Here is a 27787-nt window from a genome sequence, read left to right on the forward strand (position 1 = left end):
TTCTGTTTAGACAATCAGGACATGCTTCTTGTGGTTGTGTTAAACTATTAAAAAAGTGTGAGGTGAAAACAGGAAACTGTGGTTAAAACGAAGGGGCACAAACTGTAGTCAGGGACTGGGGTTCATTCGACTTCAAGCCAGTCTAGTCAGCAGATGATCTGGAATTAGGAGAGACTAATGATGCACAGCCTGGACCGACGATTGAGACCCCTCGCTAGCGAATGTAGTAACTACCAGCCTACGAGGCTAGAGAGTTGGCATTACGACTGTTATTACAAGGAATAAGGGCTAAGTTATTTGTTAGGTGTTCAGTGACAAAACAGAGTGCACACTAGCAATAAAAACTACCTTGGGAAAAAAACATCGTAACATATGGAGGGGCAAATGAGTATGAAGTTAAAAAGCAGTCGCTACCAAGTCAATATCACAGGTTGTCTTGGCATAATGCGTCTCGTCTTGCCACATACAGCATATTCATAGATGTTTAAATAAAATAATGTGTTATTTTCAGGGGTGATATATTGTAGTCGATCTGTACTAGATCTAGACGTACCATATATAAATAAAGAAATATGAGCAATGTAATGTGTGTTAGGACTAGCAAAAAAATGGAAGTCAATAGTAAACCCCATCTTTTTAGATGACTGCAGGAGCATGAGGTGACCGTATCAAAGCCTCTCAATGTCACTCCTGCCAAGCCAACCTCCGTCACAGGTGCAGTACAGTGGCTAATGATCGCTCCATTGCATCTGCCTGGCATAGATTCTTTTAGGTCTATGCCAGGCCAGATGACCAGTGCCACATAGCTAGTGAGGGAGATCGAGACAGAGCTGGAGGAGGACACCTTCAGACCAGGGGACACCGGGTGATGGCAGCGCCATTTCCTGCTTGGCAGCCATATTGGGCCAGTGATATTGGGAGCTCGGAATGAGTCTTCGCAAAGGGACAGCAATGTCAGATGCACCTGGAAGACGAATACTTGATCAAGATGGACTCACACGGATATCAGTCTGCTCATCCAAGATGGCAAACGAACTTGCTCGAAGAGGTCTGACTGGGCACGTTTCACTGTACTGCAGCAGCGCCTCTAGAATTTGCTTTTAGCAGTGGCCATTTAACATATTGACATAAGATGTATTACAGCAAGTTATTTGAGTATGTGTATACAAGAGTGTGTGTATAGGTGTTGGTGCATGTCACACCTGGTAGTAGGGCTGGGCGATATGGCCAAAATACTGTATCACTGTATTGTTCTCATTTTTGACATTATTTGACATTTGTGAATAACACAAGTTCTAGTGCTTAGCAACAAATTAATAAACGTTCTCCTTTCCGATTGCGTTATACTGTTCAACCAAACCAACCAAAAATAATAGGACAAAACCGATAGTGAAGTGGTCCTATTTGTAGGACTTTTTTTTATTTTTTACAAGAGATTCAAAGTCCTCTTTGGCAGACTCAAACTCTGGTACTTCACCAATGGTTTCCATTTGCATAGTCATTTGTTCAAATCCAGCATTTACACATTTCTTAATTTCCTGCATTCATTTCCTCTATGTAGTACCCCCCCAAAAAATCCTTTATGAGAATAATTATTCTATTTGACTGTGTATTCTCAGCTTCAGGTGCAGTTCTAACTTTCATCACTAGGGGCAGTCGGACAATTTCTGGGGGTCTGTACTCCCAAAGTTGTTGACTGTTGTGCTTGCAAGTTAACTAGCAGTTCTCAGCTGTTAACAGAAACTGCCGATAAAAACAGATGACTTCCATAATTTTTTCAAGTCATTACTGAATAATTGTACGTTATAAATCAAACATTAAAATAGCTTTATAGAAGGTAAAGTAAAAATCCAAACCGGTCCATGAATGAATACTGGTATATTGTTTTTTTACATTTTACCACCCATATGGCAGGAGACAGAGACTTACTACTGACCTTTCTGTATGGAGTAGTACTTTGTGTGTGTGTGAGCCAGTATGCGCTCTTTTCGGTGTTACCGTGTGTGTACGCACAGGGCAGTGCACGTGACTGTGTGCACGTGTGTGTGAAATGGATATCCACCTCATTAGACCCAGTGGGCGATACAGGGGCTTGACAGCTGTGGTGATTTAGTTAACCTTTACGCCAGTAGCGAGGACAGCAGAAAAACAGTTAACATTTTCACAGGGGGAGACAATAAAAATTAAAAACAGACGCACTCGTGCAAACTCAAGCGGTTATTCTCTCCTCGTCTTTTCAAAACCCACTTTCGAAAAGAAAAACATGGTTTTGCGATAATAATTACAACTACCTCGAGGACTTACTTGAGGAAACTACTCTTGAAGCAACCACAAAAAGTACAAAATGTTCCGAAATGTTTTCCAAAAAGGCCCACGAGGGAACCAATTACATTGTATTGAACTGAAGCTGATTGAATTGAAAAGAAGATGAATTCCTTGAGCTCTAAAACCACTGACTATGTGAGTTCTGAGTGTACTCTTGTACTCCCACCAAGACAAAGACACTGATAGCCAGAGCCATGCATCCCTCTCATTAGGACTGTGGCGATCATGGAATTTTGGATGAAGATTATCGGTCCGCAAAATGGTCACATTCACCCCCCTCCCCACCCCCAAAAAATAAATAAAACGACATACTGAGTATGTGTGTGTATATATATATATATATATATATATATATATATATATATATATATATATATCTCTATCAAATGTAGTTATAGAGCATTTTTACAACAGCAGTTGTCACAAAATGCTGACACAGAAACGGCGCCTAAAACCCCAGAGAGCAAGCAACGCAGATGTAGAGGCATGGTGGCTAGGAAAAACTCCCTAGGAAGGCAGGAACCAGGGAAGAAACCGAGAGAGGAACCAGGCTCTGAAGTGGCCAGTCCTATCCTATTTTTGTTGAGACTGACATTTTCTCCTCCGCTCTTGACTGTATGTGCTGCTGCAGGAAGGGGGCGTTGCCTAGGCAAACAAAGACTTGTTGGCTACAACACCTTGATTGTATCACCAACGAGCAACAAAGTTATATCAAGTTGTAGAGTCCATGTTACAGCAGAAACAGACTCAAATGCACGAATGCCCGGACGTCCTGTCTTCAATCAGCTTTTTGTTCCACACAACAAAATTTATACAAATTGTTACAGTTATTATATTTTCATGACGGTCTTCATCCATAACCATCGGTTAAATGGTTAAAAAGTAATTGTGCCAGCCCCATCTCTCATCATTGTTCGCTTAATATACACTGAGTGTACAAAACATTAGGAGTACCCCCTTTTGCCCTCAGAAGAGCAACAATTAGCTGGGGCATGGACTCTACAAGGTGTCGAAAGCATTCCACATGATGCTGGCCCATGTTGACTCCAATGCTTCCTACAGTTGTGTCAAGTTGGCTGGATGTCCTTTGGGTGGTGGACCACACGGGAAACTGTTGAGCGTGAAAAACTCAGCAGCGTTGCAGCTCTTGACACAAAAACCAGTACAATCAAGACCTCAATGCACAGTACCTCCAACCTTCAGTATCCTATTACACCACCACACCCAAGACCCATAGCCCCAAGACCCATAGCCCCCAGCTGCTCTGCCACCCCTCCCCCAGGCTTAACCCACTTACCTTTGGAGGAGACTGCTGTTGCTGGGGCCCGGGCTGCTTGCTGGCCGTGTGTCCCTGGGGGTGTGGGTGTTGGTGATGGTGTTGGTGATGATGGGGGTGCTGGGCCGGCTGGGGCCGCAGGGCGCGGGGGATGAACTCGGGCGCCAGCGGGTTGAGCACGTAGGTCTTCTTGAGCTCAAGGGCCTCCAGCTGGGCCTTGATCTGCTCATAGGTGATGCCGTGCAGGCTGGCGTTCTCGTGGCAGATGGAGATGAACTTCTCCCAGAACTTTCTGTGAGAGGGGAGGAGAGGGGGGTGATGTGAGTGGCATGGACATATACGGACGTGTTCTCATAATACACTTTATCTTGACTCTCGAACACTTGGTTGCACACTCGCTCACACACCGACTTAAGTCATTTCAAGAAATGCCTAGTGCACAACGCGCGCACACACACTAGATCACATCATTATGCTCTTTTTGTTTACAAAGCCCTGCTCCACAAAAGTCCGACTTACCTAACATCACGGTTAAGATTTAAAATGACAAGTTACCAACCCCGTTCACAGGGTTGGTTAACTCTGGAGACTCTTTTAGGTAATTCAGCCTTTCATTTCCTTCCACCTTACATGTGGAACAATCTACAATATGCTTTAAAATTGGAGGAATTGGTGCCTCCAGGGTATTTCAGACATTCTTTTCACTGAACAATGTCTGTTTTTTATGATTGTGTTTTGCTTTTTGTGTATTGTTGTGTACAACAACGTGTATTTTAATGTGTAGTTTAATGTTTTGATGTGTATTGGGGTGCTATACAGGGCTCACCTGGAAAATACTCCCTGTCAAAAAGGTTAAATAAAATAGTCAAATCTTGCACAGAATCTTCATGTAAAAGGCTCCTACTTTCAGAATTCGATTATTAAACCACCCACTACTGTAGATAGGACTCCAAATAATGTACTGTAGCATAAATGAATAAATCATGGTCCATTTAAAAAGGGCTATTGTAGGCAACACCAAAGCAAATGAAGTTCTTTGTCAATTTAAAAGAACATGTCTTTAGTGGGGTTGTCATGTTCATAACAGATCAGTTCTGACGAGTAGACCGTGTGTTTTGTGAGTCTATGATTTACATGTTTGTGTATATATATGTGCACGCGTACGGAAACAACACAGCTTGCATAATGTCCGGGTGAACAAAAATTTGCGGAAATTATTCACAGATTTGCATATTAACTGCAGAACCTGTGGCCGAGGGAAAATAGGCGGTCAGCCCTTTTAAGGAACAGAGACAGGCCCCTATTCACAACTGTCCCTTACATCATCAATATGCGACAGCTACAGGTGCTGTCAAATGACAGCATACTCATCACAAACCCAACGATAAATATTCAAAGGGGGTCAACGTTAGTGACTTGAAAATGACTGCATCTAGAGTAGACGTCTCTATGAAAAAGCATCACTATGACGCAAGCTTGCGAGATTCACTACTGCCTAACTTAAGGGTCAGTTCCATTTCAACTCCATTTAAGAAGTAAATTGAAAAATCCTTATAGAATATTAAATGGTATTGAATTTACATTTCTATGAATCTCTAGCTTTACTCTGAAAGCAAATGCAAGGCTTTTGTGCTGGTATCAAATTGAGGGCACCTCACAATTATGGCTGGTGTGGTACAGTGCACGTCTCACAGAACACAGCGCTAGGACTCCAGTGGCAACGTGCATCTTCTCTCCTTATTGTGGCTGGATGGGAGGTAGATGTGTGTCTGGGTTATATCATTGATCTGCAGTGACTTGCGAAGGCTATTTTTTGTCAAATCAGGCGTCAATAAGATGGTCTGAGTCTGTCCCCCCCATAGGCGAGACCACCCCCACCCCATCCCGTCTCCTCAGATTACCCACGTTTAAGGCATCACTTCCATGACCCACATCCAGCCGACACGGGCGGCATGGACAGAGACAACACAATCTGTTCATTCTGAGTTTCAAGTCCAAATAGATGGAGAATTCTATCAATTTTACACAATCCGTAAAACAAATCTGAATTAGTAAGTTCACCGCCAATTTGTTTGTTTATTCGATGTGCATTCACCAAGAGCATGACTGTATTCCACACGTCACTCACGAAAGACCATGTGAATCATGTGAGCAATAGTAGAAGTGTATAAAAAGATAAAGAGAGATCATGATTTGCTTGGTGACATCTTCCACTGTGGAGGGTTATATGTGTATATAGAACTGCCATGGCCTCTCTCTGTAGTCGGGCTGCTTAACCTTTGTGGCTACCCGCTGGCTTATCTGACAGGCACAGCAGAGTGGTGTGTGTGTGTGGCCAGTGCCCTGTTCTTACCAACATGAAGGGGGGGTGGGGGGACATATCTGTGACATATCGAAAACGAGTCAACGCCCCAATCATCTCTCCCTCTCTCTTTCATGCTCCTCCTCTTCCCCACCTGCCATGTGTGTGTGTGTGAGTGTGTATGAGCGAGTGTGTATGCACGTCACGTGCGTCTGTGCAGCCTACTCTATGGGGCCATGATCAGCCCACTGGGCTGTTCTTTTTAAAGGTGACAGTTTGATGTTGGGGGTGCCCCCCCTCTCCAGGCATTTAGACTGTCCATCTAAACAGAGCTTCTTCCTCGTTAGCGCCATTGATTTAACTGGGGGAGACATTTTCCAAACAACTGCCGCAGCCGGATGCCGCGATTGGCTGACGCTCAACAGTTGCCACGGCAACGGGAGAGAGGGACTGCAGCTGGGGGTCGGTGAGCGCCGTGGGGGTGTTGTTTGTGTGTGTGTGTGTGTTTGCAATGGGGAATGGGGTAGCAGAATCTATGCCCCAGCCCTGAAGACGCTTTGAATATGGGGAAAATTCAGACGTAAACAACACAGAACTAGGCAAAGTGTCGATTTTGGCTTAATTCCATTCAGGGAAAAGATGAGAACTCTATAGGTCACAAATAGATGCACCAAATTCAATACAGAACATGTATATGTTCAACATTCAGAACATGTAATGGAACATGAAAACAGCTAAATTACAAGTGCAATACTTCGATGACTAGGACGTGACCAGGGAAAACTCCAGGCCCTGCTTGAGCACTATAAAAACACCCCTCTTTCCTCCACCCCTTGGAGTAATCACCAATCTAACCCAGATTGATAGGTGTAAGCAACAGTTCAACCGTATAGCTTTCACCAATCCAGCCATGTCAGATCAGGGATTTCTTCAAGGAAGGATTCATTTAAGTATTCAAAACCGGGCCCTAACCCATGACAACACTTGACAACACTGGTTGGTTTTTTGTACCTGCAGCGGCCCACCGAGCAGAGCGCTATGGGGTCTCCCACCACGGCCACCAGGGACTGGGCGCGAGTGATGGCCGTGTTGAGCAGCTTGTAGTTGGACAGGAAGCCGTAGTCCAGGTCCTCTGTCGAGTCCTCCACCAGCTGCTCCTTGCGCTTGATGGCCGTCTGTTTGTGCTTGCAGGTGTGCCGCGTGCGCACTGTGCTCAGGAAGAGCACCCGGAACTGCTTACCTGGAGAGAGGGAGGGGGAACATACAAGGCCTGTTTAGACCTTAGTTTTCAGCCAGCACTGAGGAGCTAGTGTGTCGTATGGCAAAGGTTTTAGTAATGAATTGCATTCACACAATGCTTTTTCATTAGGTCACTAAGTGCCACTGGTCATATTCAGTGTGCTTTCGTGGATATTAATCTCATAGAAACAATTACTAATTCATTACATAATAATAATTATATGATCCAAGTACCTCGACCAAGCGCTGACATCATTCATGACCCAAAATACGATCCAATTACTGCAGAAATGATTCATGATAAAGCGTAGGAGTTTGGCAATAAAAAATAAATGAAAAAATTCACACCCAAACTCCAGCTAGTGTATGTGTACTGTACACCAACACCACATTGAGAAACAGAGACAGCTGTGTGTTGTGAGATCCGTCCTGATCGCTGCATCTTCTCCTTAATGAGAGAGTTAATGAGCTGGAAGCAGCAGCGTATGGCTGTGAGAGTGTGTGTGTGTGTGTGTGTGTGTGTGTGTGTGTGTGTTGCCAGTGGGAGCATTAGCCTCATCCCGGAGACGAGAGGAGCTGCTAGCTGGGAGATGAGAGACAGACTATGTTAGGAGAGAGGATGTGAAGTGCTGCTGCCAACTGCCCCGGCCCCACATCTCACACACGGTCACTGAGAATCTCGGAGTTGTCGGCTAGAAATGGGAAGGGTCACACTTAGAATGCCAAAACAGAATTTTAAAATGGGAGAACGGGAAAGTTCCACAGTGAAAGTCCTGTAAATGCTTCAGTGTATGAATAGTATGGGATTTGATCGTTACAATTCCATTGTGATTGCTGTATTGACATTCTCAATCTATTTGATAGCAAATATGTGCCAAATGGCCATCTGTGCAATGGGTTACAGTGGAATGTAGTGGCGTAAGTTAAATGAAATAAACATTTTTTTTTAAAATAAGGAAATGGATTAAATAAAGTATTCTTCTTGTTAACTCGAAATGACACAACGACAAAGTTCCAGTTTAACAAAGTTTACTATACTATATGAACACACTACAAGTAGCCATTACACTCGAGGCTAGGTCCAACAACGACTCAACTTCCTGCGCATGCGCACTCTTGACTGAGTGATAGCCCCGTAATAACAGAAATATAGGGATACTTAAAACATGAACTTAACACTTCTCACCTTGGACGTTGAGCACCCTCTCCACGCTGACCTCGTGCATCCTCTTCTTTCGGAGCTCGGCGCGGATGCGGAATACCTGGTCGGCGTAGGGCGACACCACGCCGATGCTGCCCTCGTCCAGCTTGCCCCACGCCACCGGCCACTTCTTGCGCATCTCTTCCACCCGCTCCACGATCTCAAACACCTCGGGTAACACAGGAGGGAGAGACTGGTTACAAGTGCCAGTGTTTCTCATAGATCATGTCTGAAAATCGGCATCTCTCTGGGGTGAAGTTTCCCCTAGGTACAGATCTAGGATCAGCTTCCCCTCCCCAATATTAGCCTTAACCATAAATGGGGGAAATGCAAAACTGACCCAAGATCAGCGTCTAGGGGCAACTTCACCCTACTCCCCAGTCCCCACTGACTACAAGGTGGCGCGCATTTTCATGGCCCTTCGAGCTGGATAGAAACAATTGTCCTGGAAGGCAGGGCGCCCCGCCCCTGTTGCCTCCCGCCAAAAACCTTCTCGTCTTCCATTGGTGTCAATTGAATCTTTACAAGCGCAACGCAGGAGAAAGTCAATTTTAAGTTGTTGACATTATTTATGAGTCATTAAAGTACTTAACCAGGGCTTAAAACACTCAAAGAGAAAGCAGAACTAAAGAGACGGCGGAAATGACTGCTGCTCAAGGGGCCTTTTCAGCCGAGAGGAGAGAAGAAAAAAAACTAGGAGAATCCAGATGTCACATCAGCAGACAAACAGGACACACGCTTAAATCAAGGCAACCTAAACCTATGACATTATGCTAATGTCCCGAAGCCGTTTGACACAGGTGCAGTATCATCAAAGGGAGGCAGGGTAATTCCTGTGGCGTCTATGACAGGTTAGCGCAGCGCTGTGATTGGAGTAGATCCAATTTAATTGGGCAGCTTCTGTCAGCTGGTTTCAGGGGTCAACTTGGCAAGTTTCCCCTCAGATTTAGCAGAGGCACCTCTGAATTTCAAACTCAGTCGCTGGAGTGCCTGGTTTAAATGCTGGGCTTTCACAAGGAATGAGCATTTAGTGGTTGTGTCAAACGTCTGGTTGTGAAGCGCAGTAAATAGTATGAGGCACAAGTAATACATCACAGTAATGTTGACTGTATGGGGTGTGTTTTGTCCGCGTGTGCATTTCAACTCAATTCCATTGAATCATTAGCCATTTCAATTCACCATGAACGCACTAATTCAATTCAATCAAAATTAAATTCACTCTATCAATGCAGTCTTAAGTCAGTGGCATATAGGGAACAAAACGGTTTATACCTCTGCGTTGTTGTAGTAGGCCGTGCTGTTCTTCTCCTGGACGTCCTCGCCGCGCGCCGTGAAGAAGGTCAGCGGGTAGAAGTCCTTGTGAGACGGCTGCTTCCCGCTGGCCATCAGCTTCCCGTCGTAGAACAGTTCTGATGTGTAGCTGAAGGTAGGGAGGGAGGGTGGGAGACTTAATATCAGTGGGTCTTCACAAATGTCAGTTGCGTCAGTCGAGAAAGGCATGGTTGCATGAAGCGTTGTGTACGTTTACAGTTGCGTGCATTGTGGCTATTCTTCGACAATGGTGCCATCTGTTTTTGTTAGTTTTCCATGCCATGTGGTCCTCGCCGTTCCTAATGACTTTCGAGATTCTTGTAAAGAATGTGCATTCACAATGTTCTCCAAATGTAAATGTGTGTGAGTGAAAAGCATTATATAAAATACCAAGACCACTTTAAGGTGGAGAAACCACTTCAAACCCATTGCGTAAGCTTCTTTCATAAACCACCAGTTAAAAATGTCAGCATCCCCATCTGAGAATAGTTTAACACCGTGGTCATGGGACTCAGTGTACATTGGGCTTTTATGTCTGTCAACTCTCAAGTTTCCTGTCTACATAAAATCTCTCATTTGTAAACGACGTTGCAGAGTGAGGGTGAAAATTGGATCCGTCTTGGCGACGTGACAAAGTTCACACCTACCTGATGATAGCTTCGTGGGAGCGGTAGTTTTCACAGAGCAGGATGCGGCAGGGGAACTCGGCTGGGTAGTGCTCGTACAGACGGTCCAACAGCGACACATGCAGGTTCCGCTCCCGAGAAAACTCGCTGTACACAAACGGACTGAGCTGGAGGGAGGGAACGGGGAAAAGAGAGGGATGGAGGTAGAGAAGTGAGGGAAACCCAAAGACAGAGTCAAATTCATTTTGTTTCTTTTTAATGCAACAGGGATATGCAGGTGGTGATATAGCCTGACTGGAGTTGTGTCTTTTCTGCATTTGTAGTCAATATAACTGCAACTGTACATGTTTAGTGGCAATATTTGGTTTGATCCAAATGTATTCTACATCTACTTTTGGTTTCAGATAATGTACATTTGGCTTACGGAACAAACGTCGTCCGTTCTTCGACAGCTCGAGTCATGCAATCCGTGCAGATAACTCAATGCTCCAAATCAATGAGTTCACGTCCAACCGTCTCCAAATCGAAAAAATATTTTGACCTGTGGCCAGTATCTGATCATCGGTAGCTACATTTCTGCTGAGATGTTTCGCCATTAGAGTGATTTGTAAAGTTACGTTTTATTCGTCGTATGTACAGGATACACATGGTATCGACAATGCAACAATAAGACATAATAATAGTTCAAGTTAGCATAACACGTTGAGGTGCTCCGGAAACATCCTCAACAGCAACTTTGATTAAGATGCACTGAAGACACACAAAAAAAACACAATAGCAATTACCTCTAATCTGACACTGGCTGAACTAGATTGTTTTGTGTTTGTGGTAATTTAGCTCCACGTTGAACCTCCCAGTCTCAGGGGAAAAGTTCAGCCAGGCATTAAAATAAGGCTCACGCAGCGGATAGAAGACCTGAAGTCAACAGGAGCCGTGGACCTTCATTCACTATTCTCAGCCTACTTCTTTCAGCTGAGACACAAAACATCCCATAATGAAGAGTGATAAGACAGAAGAGAGTAGGAGGAGGGGCAAACAAATCCTCCTTGGCAACAGACACGTAGCGCACAGACAATGTGCAACAGATTAAGATGTAGTGGGAGATATAGAGGGGGAGAGAGAGAGGCAGACAGAGCGCAAGAGAAAGAAAGTGACAGAGGAGAGGCAGGAGAGGAGAATTGAGCGTGTTTGAAGGCGTTGTTCCTTCAGAGAGGGTGCAGGAAGGAGTAGAGAATTAATTAAAACCGTTATCGCATGGTTAAACTCCCTCAGGGTGTATTTATCTACTGCCCACTCTTAATCCTGTCCTGTCGCGCTAAAATAAACACAATGTCCAGAACACAAAAAGAAACGGAAATAAGAGGCTACTTTGGAGTGTTCCACAAAGCTTGACTGACAGGGGGAGTTTAGTTTAGTTTGCCTCGTCTGACTGGACTGTGAATGGTAAACATGATCTCCCTGCCCAGTTCTGTCTCTCCTCAGTCTGTTTCACTCACGGCCAATGTGAAGTTAGCCACAGGCTAACGACGGAGTCCAAAGTCCTTTACATTTCCGTGTGCTTTGGACTCCGTCGTTAGCCTGTGGCTAACTTCACATGCAGACCTTTATTTGCTAGCTTGGCAAAGGTCTGCAGAACGCGGAGGTAATTTGCATGAGAGAATAACGAGTAAGGCCTGACCAAAAAAATAATAATAATAATTTAAAAAAATCGGGGCCCTAAAAAAAGGAGTTACAGTGAGAGTTTGTTTCAAAGGTCAGAGTTTGTTCAAACCAATGACATTATAAACCTCCTCCTAAATCGCGGGTTCGCGGGTACCTGCATGTGGTCTCCAGCCAGCACGATGCGGGTGCTTTTGCTGGCCAGCGCGAAAGGCATGATGGTCTCACACTCCATGGCCTGGGCCGCCTCGTCCAATAGGATGTGGGAGAAGAGCCCTGCGGACACAGAAGAACACAAACCCATTCAGTCAGAGCACCGTCATATGACCTATTAATTACCATGAGGTGGGGATTCATTAGGCTCCTTGAAACAAATGGTGCACGGGTCATTGCAGGCTAGCAAGTTCAAGACATTAGCAACGCATTGGTCTGTGGTGCTTATGGTGGATGCCATCGGTAATGACACTTGTAACATCACAACCTCATTGGATAATGATTGATTTTGATATTGTGTGGTGTAGAGCTGCTATGTATAGTTTTGCATTTTGGTCCTTTTGGATCGGGGTCCAAACGTTCCTATGTGTTGCTCTTAGTTGTTGCACTTCAAATATTAAAAATTCACACACATTAACTTTCTAACCCAAAATAAACTATTACCAATGCTCTCATTCACTATTCGTTCTGTAAACTTGTTGGTCTACTTTAGATGGGATATTTGTTCCAGCTCGGTTTTGTTTTGTCTTGCCTGTCTGGTTTTGTGATTTCTATTTTATTTAACCTCTAGGCAAGTCAGTTAAGAACAAATCTTCTACCCCTTCTCTATATCCATCTTCAACAGTAGCCACTACACACCAATGCTGCTTCCGCTGACGTCTGAAAGGGTTGGAGCGGTGGTATCCCTGATTTAAAATACTCAAACATTGCTCAGCCCATGAGGAGAAGGTTATGTACAGACAGTTTTTATTTTTTGTTCCTTGTCCGTCTGGCTTTGTGATTGCAGACAGCAAAAACACACAGAAAAAAAAAGATGAATGCGGGCCTGTCTTCTGCCATCATCTCTCCATCTCTTTCTCTCCCTCAACGTCAGACAGTAGCCCGTATACACACACTAAAGCTGGTATTGCAGACGTTCGAAAGGGATCGAGCGGTAACCCTGATTTAGAAGGCTCAAACGCTGCTTGGCGCATGAGGATGAAACGGCATAGTCGAGGACTGTCTGAGCAGAGCAGGCAGGGAGAGGTGGAAGAAACAACCACTGTACAGCCGGGGTCCAAACGCCTCAACATTTTCACAGTATGACGGTGGAGAAAGGGATCCATTGAGGGCGTTCGTGGATTTTTCATTTAACGCTTGGTACTAGCAAAACAGACCGGAGTGGAATGCATTCATGTTCTGTATAGTGTAAGGCCACACTTATCTTTACAACAAAATCTTTTGCAAAACGCACAACAACATTTGTATTCATGTTGAGCGTTGGAACTGCAGTCGCACTTGAGCAAGAGATTAAATATAAAGCACATTTGACCATCTATTGTAGTAGGGTTATTTGTGAATGGCACCCTGTACGTCAGTTAAGAGACTACAAAGACGCCAAAGCCCCATAAATTCACCTCCCGTTGTCATGAGTCATGAACAACATGCACTACAGGTGACCTCTAACCCCAGCCATCTAACCCCAGCCAAAGGTGAAGCTAGCGCCAACGCTCCCTGCTGCTTGCAGCTCCACCCTCATAAATATGCAAAACAGCACATAATGTACAGGAATGACGTACATGGATAATTACAGAAGAATCTGTAGTGTGCCTCGAGGCTGGGAAGGCAGGTTCTGTTCTGTTGATGAGCAAGGGCAGTCGGACATGAAGGGGGGGGGGGGGGGGGGGGGGGGGCTAAGAACCATGGGACAAACTGCATTTCATGTGTCTAACAATGGCCGTGGAATTTGGCCTGAGCTGGGGGAAGAAGGAGCGCCCTCGGGGTGAGGTGGTGTTAGGAGGTAGACTATTTAGGAGTAAAATGTTCTTCTCTCGGTTGTCTCACACATACAGAAAAAACATCGGCTGCCAAAAGCCTGGCCCATCGAGGAGGGGGGGATTAACAAGCCCAAACTAAAAAACAGATAAGAGACAACGCAACCTGTTCAACATGTGTACTGGATCTAGTGATTTGTTACCACTACAAAGGAGCGCGAGGGGCTCCCAATTGCATCTTGTCGGGGTTTTCATCAACGGCGAGCGCGGGAGATAGATGAAACGGGGGGGGGGGGCTAATAAAGTGAAGTGCATTCGATACAGGCAGACGGTGTTCCTAAGCAACAGACAAAGCCTTCCGCTGACACATTAGAGATGGTTATTAGCTCGCCCCTGACAAATTGGTTTGTTTTCACCGTCTTTTTATACTCCATCTTAAAATTACTTCTTCGCTCTCCCTGCCTTCTCCTGCTGTTATGGGGAAGGTGTGGCGGCTGATCAAAAGACGCGTTGGGGCGGGTTTGAGATGTGTCATGTAGCTACAGTACGTGGGTGTCTGGGTCGTTTTAAGGCCCCGTTGTCATTCTGTTAACTTTATGAGCTCGTTAAAACAAAACTGCTTGGTAAATGCATACAATTTGCATGTAGCCTAAGCCGTTTAAACACGCAGTTTGCTGTTGCATTGCTCACTTATTCCTGGCTATACAGCGCCTTGTATGAAGTAGTTATCGCACCAGTGTATGATACGTTTGCTGTATATGCTACATTAGCTGTGTATTCCATGTTATTTATGTGGGTATACAGCTCAACGTATCAAGTCATTGTAGCACCAGTGTATACTATGTTAGCCATGTATTTCACCTTATCTATGTGCTACGTTAGCGGTGTATGCTATTTTATCCGTGTATGCTACGTTACCTGTGTATTCTTATTATGTTAGCAGTTAGCAATCCAAGCACCAGTATATGCTGCAACATTAAATCAAACCAAACTTTAATTTGTCACATGCGTCAAATACAACAAGTGTAGACTTTACCATGAAATGCTAACTTACAAGCCCTTAACCAACAGTGCAGTTCAAAAAGAGTTAAGAAAATATTCGCCATGTCTGCTCTGTAAGCAATTAGCAAACAAAGCACAAGTACAGTATATGCTGCTACATTAGCCATATTTGCTACATAAGCAGTTAGCAAACCAAGCACAACTGTATTCTACGTTAGCTGTGTATGCTACGTCAGTGGTTAGCCACTCACCTGGCTCCAGGTCCAGCTGGCAGAGGTACTGGGAGGTGCTGAGGGTGACCACCACCACGCGGTGCCTGAGGATGTCCTCCCTCTCAGGCATCTGGAAGGTGTACTGTGTGTTAGAGATCAAACAGTACTGCTGCACCAACGGGTGGACAGTCTTCACCCAGCGGTTCCTGAAGTATACCCTGGGGGCAGAGAGAGAGAGAGAGAGAGAGAGAGAGAGAGAGAGAGAGAGAGAGAGAGAGAGAGAGGACACAGTGGGATGGTTAATTCCAGACAAACTGGGCTGACAAAATCAAAAAGCAGCAGATACATATTAACATTGAGAAGTATCCATTGACTGGTTTTATGATTGGGGTTATTTATTTTACATTTCAATTGCTGAACTTGCAATTGACAAGTAGACACACAAATTAGCAACATCTCGACTTTTCATACTTTTAGCAACTGTCCTGACATTTTCATAACACTCCATTGGTTGTATCTTGTCTCATTCCTTATGGGGTTTTGTGCCACGACAGGATTTAAGCTGACCTAAAGAACTGTCTGTGTATCGCCTTCAGCATGTACACTTATGGCCTTCTCACTTGGCTAAGCACACAAAGCCTCAGGAGAAATTGGCTGATAGCCCAATTACATGGCGATTATAGTGGGATTCCCAACACAGCCCTTGGTATCAGGCCATCAGTCAAGTGTAACAAGTCATTTGTTCCCCCTGCAGGCCCTTCACTGCAACATGGGGTCTGGCTAGAAATCAGGGATACATTTTATTTTGTTGGGGGGGGCTGGATTACAGTTACTGTGATTAGAAGTCACTGAAGCAGCAGTCGAGGGAAGGAGATGGAGTGTAGGCGAGAAAGGGAGGAACGTAGGAGTCTTCATGTCACAGCTGCTGTGTTGTGAGGCTGGGACACATCTCCTCAGAGAGATCTGAGGTCTGCCGAGCTCACTGCCATAAGGCAGCCGCTGTTCCGTTCCACCTCTAACCTCAATGACGTGGATGGATCAATCCGATCCAGTCGTACTTCTGCATCTGCATTGCTTGCTGTTTGGGGTTTTAGGCTGGGTTTCTGTATAGCACTTTGAGACATCTGCTGATGTAAAAATAGCTTTATTAAATACATTTGATTGAGCGATCATTGGTTTTGACTGCGATTCCATGCAGTTGATACAACTATGAGCGGATTTGAGTTTGTTGATGCCTCAGGCTACAGCCAGCAGGGAGAACTGAACGCCTGAAAGCACACTGTTCACAAGAGGTGGGGATTGATTTCAGGCGGCAGACATGTTCCTTTAAATATGTTGTAAGCAATGAATTCTCAAGGTTGGGTACTGTAACGGGAAAAATAAAAAAAATATCTTGGAATAAATCTTATGAGGGTCTCGGTGTTCTGAAGAGGTGCTGCAAACCCATCGTAGAGCGTGTCTACAGACCCTTACCTGAGAGGTCTTGCATGCGCGTTGCCCGCTTCTACGTATGGATGAAGGTAGTCCTTTATGTACAGGTCAGCTGCACTGTTGGAATGGGTGCAAATGAGGACCCTGCGAAAGAAAGGGGATAAATGTGTCAGCAATTAAGAGATCTTTAACAAATAAATAAGGCCAGGAGATTTTGTTGACCATGTGATCTGACCAAGGAAAAACTCCAGGCCATGACAATAAAGACAAGTAGGTATGTCGGAGAAACACTGACTAGAAGTGCTAGAACTCCTACTGTTTCTACTTTCAGGCCATACTGACAATTCTAGGACCTTCATTTTGAAGTGAACATGTTAACACGTCCCTTAAACAGCGCTGCAGGAACGTTGTGCACTTGACCGTGGACTTTAAGTTCCTATTTCTCAGAAAGTTAACATGATGATGAATAACCGTCTATAGGGGTCAATCACCCTCCTTGTATCGGCTTTTAAAACATCCATAATTCATTCCCACCATTTAATATTTAACATAGTCAGTTGGAAAGTTTCAGATGAATATTGCATTCCAACACATTTTTCAGAACATATATTTTTTAAATTATGTATGAAGGCTTTATAAAATTAAAACGTATCTTATGTTCAAGGCCAAATGCCACAATGTATTCCACGATTTAAAAAAATAAAAACATTGTCATTTCCTATTTCCTGCCAGCGCCTCGCAGTACTAACAAGAGAATGTGAATCTTCAGGCCATTTTGCATTCTATTACATCATGGCATTCTGTTGGAAGTGAGATAACAGGCCGTTATAATGACAATCCAATTGAACACGTGATTAACTTGAATGTGTTAAGTTCATGTTTTAAGTATCCCTATATTTCTGTTATTACGGGACTATCACTCAGTCAAGAGTGCGCCTGCGCAGGGAGTCTAGTGGTCGATGGACTTAGCCTAGTGTAATGGCTACCTTTGAGTGTGTTCATACGGTATAGTAAACTTTGTTAAACTGGAACCTTGTCGTTGTGTCATTTCGAGTTAACAGAATGGAGATTAACCATCCAAACACAATCAACCAACCAATCGCTGCCTCAATCCCAATCGACGGACATTCCCATAACCCGCACACATCCCCCAATTGCTTTCAGTGACACATTCTGATCGGAAGATACACCCAACTTGACAATGTCACCCTGAGTGTTTTCTTAACTAAATGTCAACTCCAAGGAAGCTGGTAGCCCCCGGGAGCAGCAGTAACCTTGCCCTTTCGCCCTTTGCGCTTTTAGAGCGACCTATCTGGACATAGCGGAGTTGCTGTGTGGTGCCCGCCTCACCTGCTGTCGTCCTGCCTGAGGATGTGCTTGACGGCCTGTGCCAGGGTGAAGGTCTTGCCCGTGCCGTAGGGCCCGATGATGAGCACAGGGGGCAGGGGGATGGTGAGAGGCGTGGTGATGGCCAGGATGGCCTCCTTCTGCTTGGCGTTGAGACGCGGGTCCAGCTGCTCGTCCCACTGCCTGCAGGGTGGCAGAGAGAGGGGATGAGATAGGGGAGGAAGAAGGGCGATGAGATTCACATGGAAACTAATTCGATTAGTTGGCTGGCTGGCGAACAAGCAGCATCGCTCATGGGTTCCCTTACACACATTTACACACCAAACCCCACTAACACACCCTCTTAAGTGTGATAAACCGTGGGCCAGTCTCCCAGTCCACTAGCATCTCGGTGCTCATTAGAAAGCACTGGCCCAGTGGAGTTGAACAGCCCGCCCGGTCGATCGTATACAGGCCCAGCCTTGCTAAAGGCAGCTGTAAGCACCGTGAAGGGGCTGTGAATAGGTAGAGGCAGAGGGACGGGTTCAGGGATCAGTGGGGATGAATGGAGAGCCGGGTCAGGGTTTAACACTGAGCTGGGCTGCTACACCCACAGAGTAATGAGGTCTGAGGGAAGAGGGGTGAGGTCTTGGAATGGCTGATCGAAAGCACTGTGTATGGGTGGTGAAACAAAGCGGACACACACAGGGTGCACAGCTGGTCTGAGAAACTCAGACACGGGAGACAAGTGCATTGGCGCTGGCCAATTAGCTTATTCATGACCAATCACCATGACAGTCAATAGTTACCATGCAGTCAGGCAAGGCAGGGGCTTTGTTAGGCCTACATAACAAGCAATATAACCTACTTATTCTAAACAGGCAACACTTTCCATAAATTTAAAACCCATTTTTAACACTACTCTCATACCACTATTCTCATACCATTATCTTAATGAGGTGAAGCATACGTGGACCCATAGTATTTAGGGACTTTATCCAAAGCTTGTTACTGCCATATGGAGCTAGTTAAGGTGGTGATTGTACTAATAACCATTGTCAATTTAGTAAGTGTTCCCCCTTTAAGCATTTAAATTATGGCCACCACTGCAAAACACATATATAAACGCAGGAATTAGAATCTGACTTGATCTTTCAGTAGCAAAAGCTTTAGCGCATTAAATATTTAAATCAAAGCCTATATACAGTGGTAATCATATTCAGGAAACCAGATAGTTATTTGGAAGCAAGAGATTAGTCTTGACATGGTTGATTCTTGGGTTCGTGTCAATTAAGATTACTCTGTGGCCCTCCAACATTTGTCCGTCTTTAGAAGAGATATCTAAAGCCGGGAGAACTAACAGCTTTTCAAAATGTCCGCCTAGTCAGCGAGGACAGCTAGTCTCGGGCACCTTTCTCAACTTCATTTCGTTGTGAAAGTATTAGCAAACCTAATTTACCATGCATGTTTTAGGGAGACTACTATACTTAACCTAAAGGAGTATGCAAGCTAGAATAACATTATACACACACACGTAGGTTATTGCATAATCTTTCTTGAAATAAAAATTGGCTTCTGCCAAAATTAATGTCAAAACCTCACATGGATCGATGAGGGTGAGTAAGGGGCCTGTTGGGCAGATTATGACAAGCAATGGCTGTTCTGAACCTGTTTGCACACCATGGAACAGGGATTGGAGGAGCTATGGCAGGCAAATTCAAATCTGGATCTCGAAGCCAGTTCCACTCCTGATTTTCATTATTTTCCTCAAGGACTGATTTAGACCTGGGACACCAGGTGGTTACAATTAATTATCAGGTAGAACAGAAGACCAGCAGACCTCCAGGCTTAGATTTAAATACTCCTGGTCTCCAGGGGATGGTGTGTGTACCTGTTGGGGCTCCAGGGGATGGTGTGTGTACCTGTTGGGGCTCCAGGGGATGGTGTGTGTACCTGTTGGGGCTCCAGGGGATGGTGTGTGTACCTGTTGGGGCTCCAAGGGATGGTGTGTGTACCTGTTGGGGCTCCAAGGGATGGTGTGTGTACCTGTTGGGGCTCCAAGGGATGGTGTGTGTACCTGTTGGGGCTCCAGGGGATGGTGTGTGTACCTGTTGGGGCTCCAGGGGATGGTGTGTGTGTGTACCTGTTGGGGCTCCAGGGGATGGTGTGTGTGTGTACCTGTTGGGGCTCCAGGGGATGGTGTGTGTGTGTGTGTACACCTGTTGGGGCTCCAGGGGATGGTGTGTGTGTACCTGTTGGGGCTCCAGGGGATGGGGTGTGTGTGTGTGTGTGTGTGTGTGTGTGTGTACCTGTTGGGGCTCCAGGGGATGGGGTGTGTGTGTGTGTGTGTGTGTGTGTGTACCTGTTGGGGCTCCAGGGGATGGGGTGTGTGTGTGTGTGTGTGTGTGTGTGTGTGTGTGTACCTGTTGGGGCTCCAGGGGATGGGGTGTGTGTGTGTGTGTGTGTGTGTGTGTACCTGTTGGGGCTCCAGGGGATGGTGTGTGTGTGTGTGTGTGTGTGTGTGTGTGTGTGTACCTGTCGGGGCTCCAGGGGATGGTGTGTGTGTGTGTGTGTGTGTGTGTGTACCTGTCGGGGCTCCAGGGGATGGTGTGTGTGTGTGTGTGTGTACCTGTCGGGGCTCCAGGGGATGGTGTGTGTGTGTGTGTGTGTGTGTGTGTGTACCTGTTGGGGCTCCAGGGGATGGTGTGTGTGTGTGTGTGTACCTGTTGGGGCTCCAGGGGATGGTGTGTGTGTGTGTGTGTGTACCTGTTGGGGCTCCAGGGGATGGTGTGTGTGTGTGTGTGTGTGTACCTGTCGGGGCTCCAGGGGATGGTGTGTGTGTGTGTGTGTGTGTACCTGTTGGGGCTCCAGGGGATGGTGTGTGTGTGTGTGTGTGTGTACCTGTTGGGGCTCCAGGGGATGGTGTGTGTGTGTGTGTACCTGTTGGGGCTCCAGGGGATGGTGTGTGTGTGTGTGTGTGTGTACCTGTTGGGGCTCCAGGGGATGGTGTGTGTGTGTGTGTGTGTGTACCTGTTGGGGCTCCAGGGGATGGTGTGTGTGTGTGTGTGTGTGTGTGTGTGTGTGTGTGTGTGTGTGTGTGTGTGTGTACCTGTTGGGGCTCCAGGGGATGGTGTGTGTGTGTGTGTGTGTGTGTGTGTGTGTGTGTGTGTGTGTGTGTGTGTGTGTGTGTGTACCTGTTGGGGCTCCAGGGGATGGTGTGTGTGTGTGTGTGTGTGTGTGTGTGTGTGTGTGTGTGTGTGTGTGTGTGTACCTGTTGGGGCTCCAGGGGATGGGGTGTGTGTGTGCGTACCTGTTGGGGCTCCAGGGGATGGGGTGTGTGTGTGTGAGTACCTGTTGGGGCTCCAGGGGATGGGGTGTGTGTGTGTGAGTACCTGTTGGGGCTCCAGGGGATGGGGTGTGTGTGTGTGCGTACCTGTTGGGGCTCCAGGGGATGGGGTGTGTGTGTGTGCGTACCTGTTGGGGCTCCAGGGGATGGGGTGTGTGTGTGCGTACCTGTTGGGGCTCCAGGGGATGGGGTGTGTGTGTGCGTACCTGTTGGGGCTCCAGGGGATGGGGTGTGTGTGTGCGTACCTGTTGGGGCTCCAGGGGATGGGGTGTGTGTGTGCGTACCTGTTGGGGCTCCAGGGGATGGGGTGTGTGTGTGCGTACCTGTTGGGGCTCCAGGGGATGGTGGGGGTGTGTGTACCTGTTGGGGCTCCAGGGGATGGTGGGGGTGTGTGCGTACCTGTTGGGGCTCCAGGGGATGGTGGGTGTGTGCGTACCTGTTGGGGCTCCAGGGGATGGTGGGTGTGTGCGTACCTGTTGGGGCTCCAGGGGATGGTGGGTGTGTGCGTACCTGTTGGGGCTCCAGGGGATGGTGGGTGTGTGCGTACCTGTTGGGGCTCCAGGGGATGGTGGGTGTGTGCGTACCTGTTGGGGCTCCAGGGGATGGTGGGTGTGTGCGTACCTGTTGGGGCTCCAGGGTATGGTGGGTGTGTGCGTACCTGTTGGGGCTCCAGGGTATGGTGGGTGTGTGCGTACCTGTTGGGGCTCCAGGGGATGGTGGGTGTGTGCGTACCTGTTGGGGCTCCAGGGGATGGTGGGTGTGTGCGTACCTGTTGGGGCTCCAGGGGATGGTGGGTGTGTGCGTACCTGTTGGGGCTCCAGGGGATGGTGGGTGTGTGCGTACCTGTTGGGGCTCCAGGGGATGGTGGGTGTGTGCGTACCTGTTGGGGCTCCAGGGTATGGTGGGTGTGTGCGTACCTGTTGGGGCTCCAGGGGATGGTGGGTGTGTGCGTACCTGTTGGGGCTCCAGGGGATGGTGGGTGTGTGCGTACCTGTTGGGGCTCCAGGGGATGGTGGGGGTGTGTGTACCTGTTGGGGCTCCAGGGGATGGTGGGGGTAAGGCTGGCGTCTGGGAACAGGATGCCGTTGTCTTTGATGCGGTCCAGAGCATAGTGCATCTCACACAGGGGCAGTCGGTTCAACTGAAACTGCAGCTCCACCTGGGGCAGAGGGGAACACAGGAGTGGTCACTCATGGACAGTTTGGTAACTTATTTAGGTCACTCAAACCAAGTGTTTTGAGACTAAATAAAGATGCAGTTTAGAGAGGTTCAGCTGGAAACAATTGGCTCTAAACAACTACATAACTGACATATTACTCAATGGCCTATCAACGCAATGCTAAGATGGTTGTCACAAATTCAAAGTGCCCGTCTCCCTCGCTCCTTTTTATGGACCAGGGGCAACCATTTACAGGGCCCTATAAAAATATTTTGTTTTTCTCTCTCCAGGTTCTCACTCTCAAAATCACACTGTTTTAATAGAAAATGGTTGAAGTCTACAACAATACTTAAACCACATCAGGATACCATTTTTGAGGTCTGGGATTTTTTTCCTTTTTTGTTGGTGTAGTCACCCTTTAATTCCAGCGTGCCCCTTAGAAAAGGCTGTTTAGATATATTTTTGTAGTGCACATGTGATGGTAGAGATTGCAAAACAAATAACCACTGGATTGATGCAACTAACCATGATATTCTGTCAGGTAAGCATAGGCTACTTCGTGTAGTTAACATTTAATTGAGGTTCTTGGGAAAGCCTTTCAATCTACCGGAAGACTTTTCATTACACTCATCGCTAACGGCTACATATAGTGGTAGACGCGCACACACAGACGGGGAATTCATTGGCTCTTCACAAAGTTGCAGGAAATGCGAATCACTGATGCATTCTGTTCATGTCTTATGTGCAACAACAAAAAAACCTGTGCAAATTAACTAACTTAATATCTTTAGTTGATTCCCTACTAAGTTCAATTCGTTTTTGAATATTGTTGATTTCCATTTTAATGTCTGGATTCTGTGATTCCTTCCGTGTTCTCCACATCGCGGTTTGTATACAGGCAGTTACAATTTTATTCCATTGCGCACCTAGAAAGACGCTGGGATTGTTTTTGTAGCGCGGGTAGAATTAACTAAACAAATACTCACTGGATGAATGCAGATAATCATGTCGTCATTCTGCCAGGTAAGCATAGGCTACTTTGTACTTAACATTTAATTAAACAAGTTTTGGGGAAAGCCTTTACGTCTACCAGATTTTTCATTAGCATCATAGCCATCAGCTACACAGAGTGCTAGCTGCGCGCACCGCATATACACGTTAAATAATTGTAATATAGTATAATACCGTTTAAATGTCTAGATTCCGTGATTCCAACCCTACATTTGTTCATTATCTGGGGGGTCAGTCTGCTTGACACTGGAAATCATGGCTCTTCGTTTAACTAGGGGGCACGTTCTCTCCCTGACAAACTTCTGTTTAATTTCATAATAGCATGGGTTTCCACCGGGTGGCTAGATAGCTAGCTTTAATTACACCGTCGACACGGGCCCTGTCCTAATCACTTAGCTAGACATGAGCTGCTAACAGGTACAGAGGCCAGCAGTAAAGTGTGGCGAAAGAGGGATAATGAAGGAAAGCGAGAAGGGGGAGTAAGATAAAGTATATAAAAACATTGAGGGGAGAGAAATTCAAAATGGCAATATGATAATGACAGAAAGTCACGTGCAACCAAGCCGCATGCTCCAAAACACGACGGGCAGATTATATTCCCTGCAACAGGCTTGTTTGGATAATTGCTCATGTCCGGGCCTCGCGTTCCCCTGCCAGCCCATCATTCACACCGGTGGGTAAGAACAGCCGTTAGCCGCCACTGGGCAAAGTAATTGGGATTTCTCGACGCGCTGGCAGAGTACAATTTTCCCTGGAGCGCCAGCCTTACCGTCGACGGCGCTAACCTTTGAGAAGTGGCAATCGATACTGGGACCTTTCACCCTGAGAGTTTGCTTTCGCTAAAGCATCAGACGTTGGAGAGGTGACCCTTTCATTAAAGATTTCTCAGCTCTCAAATGGCAGAGGACACAGTGGAATGGGAGATTGAAAAGACAAAAAGAAGGATGGGGCGGTGGGCCTTTAACGGATTTAAACCATTCCCCTGACTCAGAATAGTTTCTATGCCATCACTTCTGTCCGTGGGGACAAACAAGCTTTTCGAGGCTGACGCCACTTCAAGGGAGATGTCCTTGTGACTCAAAAGCATTAGACCTCACCCATGGTGTGATTATGTGTTGTATTGAACTACAGGGAACATATCCATATTGGACATTGGATCTGTTCATCCAATAACCTACCCACAAAAATAATTAGAAAAACACCTATTGTGGCAGCTGTCATGTTTTCAATCTCAGTTGAAAAAGAAATGATCTATTCTAACCAATCAACTCTTCTGTATCAACTTGTTGCTAGGTCAATCACACAGTGTTACACAATGATGTATTTGGTCCATACCTGCAGTTCCCTATCAGGTATCAACCCCAGCTCCTCGCAGCAGTCCTTGCATATCCGCAGGAAGATGTAGTCCTTGGTCTTCTCTTCGATGCAGGCCTCGTAGACCCGCTCCTTGACCCCCGGGGGCTGGCTGCACCACTCCTGGCGGGCCAGGGGCAACAGCAAGACAGAGTTCACCTTGGTCATGACAAGTCGGCCCGCCAGCGTGTCCTCCGACAGCGTCTCAGTCAGCTTGAAGCGGGCGAAGAGCTGTCCGTTCTGGGCGTACTTGGCACCACCCGAGATGCCCGTCAGCATGAAGCTGGTGACCAGCTGGAGGTTGACTTTGATGTTGAATCTGGTGGGAGAGGAGAGTTAGCGTCATTAGCCAGAAATTAGTAGAGGAACGGGAGCATTAGCATTGTTAGAAAATGTGACAGAGGAAAGGCGGGAGTTGGGGAGAGTAGGCCTGAGCGTAGTCAGCCAGAAATGGACATTAGCATTAGGCCTAATTTAAGTGGAAATAGACATTAGCATTGTTAGCCAGTGCTGAGGCAACTTTGATGTTGAACTTGGGAGGGGAGAGGGTAGGACAGTGGCAAAGATAGCTAACAATGAAATGGGACTGGAGTCATTGCAAAATATGCACCATGTTTAACTGGAATAAGGTTGAATCACTGTAACCTCTTTACTTCCTGAAATTTGACCTTTTCACATTCTGTTAATTTATATGCAAACAGTGATTGTTGTGATCCACAGTGGTTTACATGGCAAATGTTTTGCCCGGAGGCATTCACATAGACAGCTGTTAGTGGTAAAAATATGTTTGTGTTGGGTAAAAGAATCGGTTTGTTTGGCATGAAAATCTACCAATTGCTATTTCAGCAGAGTGGCAAAACTGACTTGGACCATATGTTTGTCAGCTGTGGGAGTCCCTTAGGTAAGCTAGGGACCTTAACAATTAGACAGCATTGCAGATTGATCGTTGAATGATCATTTGTTTGGAAAGGAAAAAAGACACGAGTTGTGTCAAGTGTGGTTCATGGACAGCGAAAATAATTCTCTGATCAATCTCTTATCAAGACAGCAATACTGTGAAGGGTATTTGACAGGGACATTAGACTATATTATAGTATTAATACAATATAAATGTTTGTATTATATATCCTAATATTGTGTATTAATTATATTATATAAACTATTACATAGTCTGTATTGAATCAGATGAGCATGCATGCAAAGCCAGAAATTCACAGGTCCTTGAACGCCCCATGAAGCCATACTTCCCGGACATAGATTAAGTCCTGGACATAAAATAACTTTAAAATGGAGTATCTCCATAGAAAATGCTTCTTGTCCAGGTCTCAGCTTAATCTGTTTCCCGGGAAACCGGCCCTCAATGGTAAATTGAGAGGAATCCATTCCACAGCCCCAGGCAAATGACAATAACAGTGATGAGGGGGAACAGTGAAGGAGTGGGGGAGGGCAACCCTGGTTCCTTCCACTGGGTTGACTGAGCAAAGGCTTGGGGGGCCTTTGATTAGGTCTTAATCAGGGTTGGATTGCTGTGATAACCTGGTCTCCTTCTCACCTTCCACTGAGGACAGCAGCAGGTGTCGAATTACAGGGGGGGGTTTTGGGGAGGCGCCTTAGTTTATACACAAGAAATTCCTTCTATTCTAAAACAAAATATCCTGGTCTGGGGAAATCTCTGGGGATGCCGAGGAGATATGCATAATCAAAAGGGCTTTAGCTGTGTGCCTGGCCACGTGTGTAGTGTACACACACCCTTTTACTGTGGAAGATCGACTCTGACACCTTGTGGTGGGCCAGTCTCAATCCAGACTGTCGCTCCGTACTGTCTACACACTACTTTAAACATTACACTAAAATGTATATTCGCAGGTATCAAGAGGTGTGACTGACTATAACTAAATAAAAGGAGCACTAAAGGACCAACCCTTCGGAGAAAAGACTCAAAATCAGTACATACTCTTTACAATTAAAAGACAATTATCACTAGCAATGGAAGTACTATTTAAAGTGTCTTTTTAGCAATACAACCCATTGTCAATGGTTGAAGGTTTTCAGGATAGGACTGAGTGGAAACAGACTACAACAACAAAGAGGCTCTCACTCACTTGCTGACTTCTTTGTACTGGGCGATCTCCTCGATGTAGAGCAGGTCGTGCAGGCGGGCCTGGTAGTTGTCCCGGGTCAGGGTCTTGTCCAGGACCGACTGGGTGAAGAGCTGGTCGGCCGACAGGGGGATCTGGTAGCGGGCCAGCAGGCTGCGGTCCAGGTCAACCGTCTCGTTGGGGCTGAACTCCACGATAGTCTTGCAGGACGGGTCCCAGCGCTTGGCCGTCATCAGGAGCTGCTGCCTGGCTTGCATTAGATGCTCCAGGTCTGTAGAGCAAGATGGGAGGGTTTGTGAAAACCACACCTTCCATCATTAATATTGACACTTGAGCATGAGGGTAATTGGAGACGGCAGGTAGCCTAGTGATTAGAGAGTTGGGCCAGTAACCGAAAGGTTGCTGGATCGAATCCCCGAGCTGACAAGGTAAAAATCTGTCGTTCTGCCCCTGAACAAGGGCAGTTAACCCACTGTTCCTAGGCCGTCATTGTAACTAAGAATTTGTTCTTAACTGACTTGCCTAGATAAATAAAAAAGGTACAAAAATAAAATATTGGCCTGCACTTGTGTTTTTGATGGCTCAGCTGGTAAGACCAGGGTTGTGCGTTGGATTCCCGCATGGGCCATATATACATTTTACTGTAAATCAGAGGGGATTTTGTGTAAGGCTTGACAGAATCTGCAGGTTCTTACTCATAGAGACTTATATAATCCTGATATTATTCCAATCCGATAGAATCTTATCAAATCGCTTTCATGCATTTGTCTGTACACATAATAAGGGCTAACAGTGTTATGAATTTGACGTTTTGATTCCACAAGTATTACTTTATTTCAAATCCTCTTCCAGCTTAGGAAGAGGAGCTTAGGAAAATTCTGCCCACACAGATTCACCTGGCCCAAATCATGGAGAATATTGGCTTGCTACTAAAGCTATGAG

At 46.1% G+C, this 27787-nt stretch overlaps 1 protein-coding gene across 2 annotated transcripts in view; it reads right to left on the reverse strand.

Moving 5' to 3' along the window:
* Window positions 1-27787, reverse strand: part of LOC120032877 (probable helicase with zinc finger domain) — a 59420-nt gene that overhangs the window by 19912 nt on the left and 11721 nt on the right. For both annotated transcript variants that reach the window (XM_038979100.1, XM_038979101.1), the window contains 12 exons: window positions 26849-27116; window positions 24729-25065; window positions 22252-22382; window positions 17902-18081; window positions 16594-16695; window positions 15160-15338; window positions 12097-12215; window positions 10302-10447; window positions 9616-9763; window positions 8329-8512; window positions 6915-7143; window positions 3623-3893 (listed from right to left, as the gene is read on the reverse strand). In XM_038979100.1, the coding sequence (XP_038835028.1) occupies window positions 3623-3893; window positions 6915-7143; window positions 8329-8512; window positions 9616-9763; window positions 10302-10447; window positions 12097-12215; window positions 15160-15338; window positions 16594-16695; window positions 17902-18081; window positions 22252-22382; window positions 24729-25065; window positions 26849-27116 (2294 nt within the window). The remainder of the gene's footprint in view (window positions 1-3622; window positions 3894-6914; window positions 7144-8328; window positions 8513-9615; window positions 9764-10301; window positions 10448-12096; window positions 12216-15159; window positions 15339-16593; window positions 16696-17901; window positions 18082-22251; window positions 22383-24728; window positions 25066-26848; window positions 27117-27787) is intronic.

Source organism: Salvelinus namaycush, chromosome 39, assembly GCF_016432855.1.
Source record: "Salvelinus namaycush isolate Seneca chromosome 39, SaNama_1.0, whole genome shotgun sequence".
In the NCBI taxonomy this organism is placed as follows: domain Eukaryota; kingdom Metazoa; phylum Chordata; class Actinopteri; order Salmoniformes; family Salmonidae; genus Salvelinus; species Salvelinus namaycush.